Here is a 7,029-nt window from a genome sequence, read left to right as displayed (position 1 = left end):
GTTTGTTGGGACCCATGGCAGTGGCAGACACCATTATCGGAATGATGACTACTTTAAGATGTTGATGTTTTCATGAAGTTTGTTGGGACCCGTGGCAGTGGCAGACACCATTATCAGAATGATGACTACTTTAAGATGTTGATGTTTTCATGAAGTTTGTTGGGACCCATGGCAGTGGCAGACACCATTATCAGAATGATGACTACTTTAAGATGTTGATGTTTTCATGAAGTTTGTTGGGACCCGTGGCAGTGGCAGACACCATTATCAGAATGATGACTACTTTAAGATGTTGATGTTTTCATGAAGTTTGTTGGGACCCGTGGCAGTTGCAGACACCATTATTAGAATGATGACTACTTTAAGATGTTGATGTTTTCATGAAGTTTGTTGGGACCCGTGGCAGTGGCAGACACCATTATCAGAATGATGACTACTTTAAGATGTTGATGTTTTCATGAAGTTTGTTCGGACCCGTGGCAGTGGCAGACACCATTATCAGAATGATGACTACTTTAAGATGTTGATGTTTTCATGAAGTTTGTTCGGACCCGTGGCAGTGGCAGACACCATTATCAGAATGATGACTACTTTAAGATGTTGATGTTTTCATGAAGTTTGTTCGGACCCGTGGCAGTGGCAGACACCATTATCAGAATGATGACTACTTTAAGATGTTGATGTTTTCATGAAGTTTGTTCGGACCCGTGGCAGTGGCAGACACCATTATCAGAATGATGACTACTTTAAGATGTTGATGTTTTCATGAAGTTTGTTCGGACCCGTGGCAGTGGCAGACACCATTATCAGAATGATGACTACTTTAAGATGTTGATGTTTTCATGAAGTTTGTTCGGACCCGTGGCAGTGGCAGACACCATTATCAGAATGATGACTACTTTAAGATGTTGATGTTTTCATGAAGTTTGTTCGGACCCGTGGCAGTGGCAGACACCATTATCAGAATGATGACTACTTTAAGATGTTGATGTTTTCATGAAGTTTGTTCGGACCCGTGGCAGTGGCAGACACCATTATCAGAATGATGACTACTTTAAGATGTTGATGTTTTCATGAAGTTTGTTCGGACCCGTGGCAGTGGCAGACACCATTATCAGAATGATGACTACTTTAAGATGTTGATGTTTTCATGAAGTTTGTTCGGACCCGTGGCAGTGGCAGACACCATTATCAGAATGATGACTACTTTAAGATGTTGATGTTTTCATGAAGTTTGTTCGGACCCGTGGCAGTGGCAGACACCATTATCAGAATGATGACTACTTTAAGATGTTGATGTTTTCATGAAGTTTGTTCGGACCCGTGGCAGTGGCAGACACCATTATCAGAATGATGACTACTTTAAGATGTTGATGTTTTCATGAAGTTTGTTCGGACCCGTGGCAGTGGCAGACACCATTATCAGAATGATGACTACTTTAAGATGTTGATGTTTTCATGAAGTTTGTTCGGACCCGTGGCAGTGGCAGACACCATTATCAGAATGATGACTACTTTAAGATGTTGATGTTTTCATGAAGTTTGTTCGGACCCGTGGCAGTGGCAGACACCATTATCAGAATGATGACTACTTTAAGATGTTGATGTTTTCATGAAGTTTGTTCGGACCCGTGGCAGTGGCAGACACCATTATCAGAATGATGACTACTTTAAGATGTTGATGTTTTCATGAAGTTTGTTCGGACCCGTGGCAGTGGCAGACACCATTATCAGAATGATGACTACTTTAAGATGTTGATGTTTTCATGAAGTTTGTTCGGACCCGTGGCAGTGGCAGACACCATTATCAGAATGATGACTACTTTAAGATGTTGATGTTTTCATGAAGTTTGTTCGGACCCGTGGCAGTGGCAGACACCATTATCAGAATGATGACTACTTTAAGATGTTGATGTTTTCATGAAGTTTGTTCGGACCCGTGGCAGTGGCAGACACCATTATCAGAATGATGACTACTTTAAGATGTTGATGTTTTCATGAAGTTTGTTCGGACCCGTGGCAGTGGCAGACACCATTATCAGAATGATGACTACTTTAAGATGTTGATGTTTTCATGAAGTTTGTTCGGACCCGTGGCAGTGGCAGACACCATTATCAGAATGATGACTACTTTAAGATGTTGATGTTTTCATGAAGTTTGTTCGGACCCGTGGCAGTGGCAGACACCATTATCAGAATGATGACTACTTTAAGATGTTGATGTTTTCATGAAGTTTGTTCGGACCCGTGGCAGTGGCAGACACCATTATCAGAATGATGACTACTTTAAGATGTTGATGTTTTCATGAAGTTTGTTCGGACCCGTGGCAGTGGCAGACACCATTATCAGAATGATGACTACTTTAAGATGTTGATGTTTTCATGAAGTTTGTTCGGACCCGTGGCAGTGGCAGACACCATTATCAGAATGATGACTACTTTAAGATGTTGATGTTTTCATGAAGTTTGTTCGGACCCGTGGCAGTGGCAGACACCATTATCAGAATGATGACTACTTTAAGATGTTGATGTTTTCATGAAGTTTGTTCGGACCCGTGGCAGTGGCAGACACCATTATCAGAATGATGACTACTTTAAGATGTTGATGTTTTCATGAAGTTATGGGTGTGTGGTGGATGTGGTGTGTGATGTGTATGTGGGGGTGTGTTTGTGTGTATGTGGTGGTCCCGTACAAAGGACGGGTCAACCAATAGTAATACATAGAAATAGAGACACGGTTAGCCCAGTGGTAAAGCACTTGCACTGAGGCGCTATTAAAAGACCTATTATGCGGCGTTCATTGTTCATTATTCCCCAGTTTAGTATCCCTCAGGATACCTCTGTGGCCATTTTTTTTTTTTTTTTTTTTTTTTTTTTTTTTTTTTTTTTTTTTTTTTTTTTTTTTTTGAAATTAATAAACACTTGTAGGGTCAGCTGTTGTCATAAAATTTTGTTTTTTTATTTTTTTTTTACAGCGTACAATATCGAGGACTATAGCATCGATTGTTGCCCTTTTTGACATTGTTTTTCAGAGATTAGCTACCTGCCTCGGTAGCGTAGTGGTCAAGACGCTCGCCTGGTAAACAGGAGGGCGTGGGTTCGATCCCAGCTGAGGCATGGAATTTTTAATAATTAGAAAATAACAATATTTTATAATAAAAAGAATGAGAGATGATAGATTGACTAAAAGAATATTCAAGTGACAACAAGTGACATGGTTTAAAGAAGTAAAATCAGATATATAGGTAGTAAAGATGGGTATTGGAGAGGAAGACCTTGGAAACAGAGAACTACTGAGAGCCAAAATTAAACAGTTCAAAGGATTTGAAGAAGAGAGAAGAAGAACAGGAGGAGCAGTGTGGACAGAGGAGCACAGAGAGAGGATGAAGATATACTGGCAGAAGAGAAAAGAGGAAGAACGAAATAGAAGAAATACTAGACATTAGACAATAGTTGTTTTACGTGGTCCCTAGGTGGCCAAACTCGCTAAAAAAAAAAAAAAAAAAAAAAATAATAAGAAATAATTAATCAAATAAACTTGAATCGTCGAGGATTACCAAATGCTCGCTGAAATGGTAATAATAAGAAATAATTAATCAAATAAACTTGAATCGTCGAGGATTACCAAATGCTCGCTGAAATGGTAGAAACAAGACTTGAGCTTCGGGCTCTCCTATTCAGCCCAACTCTTAAAGAAGAACAATAGCTGACTAATCGCTGTACAGTCAGCATTATTGCTGCTGTAACTTGTATGTATGTATAGGTACTAGTGTGTTAATACATGACATAACACTGTGCTTTCAGATTCTAAACCAGCCTCTTGCACCTCAGACGCTTTATCTTCTCAATCAACTTTTGCAACAAATCAAACTCCTTCATCAGTTGAATCAACAACATGGAATACTTCAAGCAACACTGTGCTTTCAGATTCTAAACCAGCCTCTCGCACCTCAGACGCTTTATCTTCTCAATCAACTTTTGCAACAAATCAAACTCCTTCATCAGTTGAATCAACAACATGGAATACTTCAAGTCAACCCTCTCAGTGCCAAAGGTAAGAAATTTCATTATTTATATTGAAAAACAAGTGTTGGTTCTGATTATTGACCGAATGATGGTGAGGTCTACATATTAACACGACAGTTTTGCTTTTGGTTTGAATTTTTTTCCGCTATAACTAGTGATTGCCTGTTCTGATTCTGATGAAATTTGGTACATGAGTTTATAAGATCAAGGCACGTCGATCCTTGGGATCCCAGGACTGAGCGGGCCACTTTTGATCTGATTATCCAATTTCTTCAATCTTATATTATAAAAACAAGATCCATTCACATTTCATAGTTCACACACTGATCGCTCTATCTCTAAAACCACAACACCTAGAAAGCTGAAATTTGGTAGGAATATTCCTTTTATGGTCTAGGTGTGCAATAAGAAAGGATTTTGCGAAAATCTAAACCGATCCTGAGATATGATCAATTTTTGATCGCTAAAATAACCATAAGAAATACACAGAGTGCAGAGACTGAGGGAGAGAAAACTTTTCCTCGCTCGCCTAATATTGAGTTTCGTTTATGTTTTTAGTTTGATAAAAATACAAGTTCGGCCATGCCTTTTCCACAAGCTTGGCCATGCCTCGGGATGAACTAGCGGGATTCCGGAGCGAAGCGACGGAATTCAGCTAGTAAATCTTATATTATAAGAACGAGAACTCATTCACATTTCACACACTGATCGCTCTATCTCCAGAACCACAACACCTAGAAAGCTGAAATTTGATAGGAATATTCCTTTTATGGTCTAGGTGTGCAACAAGAAAGGATTTTGCGAAAATCTAAACCGATCCTGAGATATGACCAATTTTTGATCGCTAAAATCACCATAAGAAATACACAGAGTGCAGAGACTGCGGGAGAGAAAACTTTTCCTCGCTCGCCTAATATTGAGTTTCGTTTATGTTTTTAGTTTGATAAATACAAGTGCGGCCATGCCTTTTCCACAAGTTTGGCCATGCCTCAAGTTCGGCCATGCCTTTTCCACAAGTTTGGCCATGCCTCAAGTTCGGCCATGCCTTTTCCACAAGTTTGGCCATGCCTCAAGTTCGGCCATGCCTTTTCCACAAGTTTGGCCATGCCTCAAGTTCGGCCATGCCTTTTCCACAAGTTTGGCCATGCCTCAAGTTCGGCCATGCCTTTTCCACAAGTTTGGCCATGCCTCGGGATGAACTAGCGGGATTCCGGAGCGAAGCGACGGAATTCAGCTAGTAAAATATAGGTGATGGTCCAGGTCTCGCTTCCATATGTTAGCACAGTCCAAACAAACGTTTTGATAAAATTTTTTCTGGTATTTATACTAAGATGTCTGGATGTCAATAGCTGGTATTTATTCTGGAATGCTTGTTTTGCTAGGGCAACTCGTTTTTTGATGTCAGGAGTGGACTTGTTGTTAGTTGTGATTGTGCTTCCAAGATAACAAAATTCTTGGACTTGTTGTATCTGCACATTTCCTAGTTTTATATTGGCAGCAATGTCAAGTGTTGTTTTACTGACTATCATGGTTTTTGTTTTCCCTGCATTAATTTTGAGTTTGAAAATTTGTAAGGCATTTGATAAAACGTTCAGCATCTCATTCATATCTTCTTCAGTTTCAGCCAAAATTACGATGTCGTCGGCAAAGCGGATACAATGAATAGGTTGGCCGTTTGTTTTCACACCTCTTGTCTGGTTTTTCATGGTGTCTATACTCATTTCTATGAATAGATTGAACATATAAGGCGACAAGGGGCAGCCCTGTCTAACACCTTTTCTAATCTTTGCCTCTTCCATCACACCATTGACGTCAATCTGAGTTGTTTGAGTTTTATAAAGGTTGAATATGATCCGTCTGTCTCTCCAATCAATTCCTTTGTTTTTCAGTGTTGTGAATAAGAGCTTCCAGTCTATTTTATCAAATGCCTTTTCCAGGTCTATGAACGTTGTGAAAGTTGCTTTGTTGACATCTAGTCTTCTTTCTAAAATTTGCCTCAAGGCCAGAATTGCTTCTCTAGTACCTCTTCCTTTTCGGAAACCGAATTGGTCTTCTGATAGATGTCGATCCACCTTGTCTTTCAATCTGTTTTTGATGATATTGAGCAGAATTTTCGAAGCGTGTGAGAGAAGAGCTATTGTTCTGTAATTCCCGCATTCAGTTGCATTTCCTTTCTTGGGGAGGGTGATAGTCTTACTTTTAATGAAATCAGGAGGTAATGTTCCGGTGTTATAGCATTCTTTGATGATTTTGTAGAGTTTTTCCTCATACTCCTCTCCCATGTTCTTAAGCAATTCCGCTGGAATATCATCAATACCAGCTGCTTTCTTCTCTGTTAATTCTTTCAAAGCTTTGTCAAATTCAGATCTCATTATCTCTGGTCCTTTTGAGTCATCTTCTACATCTATCTCATTCTCAATATAATCCTCTTTATTTGTTATTTCATCTCCTTCGTACAGGTCTTCCATATATTCTTTCCACCTTTTTGCCACTTTCTCGTTTTCAAATAAAATTTTACCTTCCTTGTCTTTTACTATATTACTAGTTGTCTTATGCTTTTGGTGTAGTTTCTTGACAGTGTTGTAGGCTTTGTCTGTGTTGTTTTTTGCGAGATGGATTTCAATTTCTTCGATGTTTTCTTTCAGCCATTTTTCCTTCGCCTCGCGACATTTTGATGTTACTTCATTTTTAATTTGTTTGTACTGGTTATAGTCTTCGCTTCTTAGTTTATGAGATCTAGAATTTCTGGTGTCATCCATGGCTTTTTGGGTGTCAGTTTGTTTTTACCCAGTACTTTCTCAGCTGTATTCTTAATTTGTTGTTTAATTTCTTCCCAATCATTTGCTTCGTTTTTATTCTTACTTAATTCTTGCTGGAAACTTTCTCTCGTGTCTTTGTCTTGTAGTTTTTGTAAGCACCATTTCTTTATTTTAGCACCATTGAATCTTTTCTTGAATTTGACATTACATTTTGCCATCACCAGGTTGTGGTCACTGTCTATGT

The 7,029-nt window shown here is 39.1% G+C and overlaps 1 protein-coding gene across 1 annotated transcript in view; it reads left to right on the top strand.

Annotated features, from left to right (window-relative positions):
- Positions 1–7,029, top strand: part of LOC103517948 (protein Gawky) — a 69,354-nt gene that overhangs the window by 20,749 nt on the left and 41,576 nt on the right. Inside the window, exon 12 of the mRNA XM_026829868.1 lies at positions 3,805–4,054. Within this exon, the coding sequence (XP_026685669.1) occupies positions 3,805–4,054 (250 nt within the window). The remainder of the gene's footprint in view (positions 1–3,804; positions 4,055–7,029) is intronic.

Source organism: Diaphorina citri, unplaced genomic scaffold (assembly GCF_000475195.1).
Source record: "Diaphorina citri unplaced genomic scaffold, Diaci psyllid genome assembly version 1.1 scaffold2014, whole genome shotgun sequence".
In the NCBI taxonomy this organism is placed as follows: Eukaryota; Metazoa; Arthropoda; class Insecta; order Hemiptera; family Psyllidae; genus Diaphorina; species Diaphorina citri.
The sequence above is the reverse complement of the archived record's forward strand: the minus strand, read 5'-3'. Positions and strand labels throughout refer to the sequence as shown.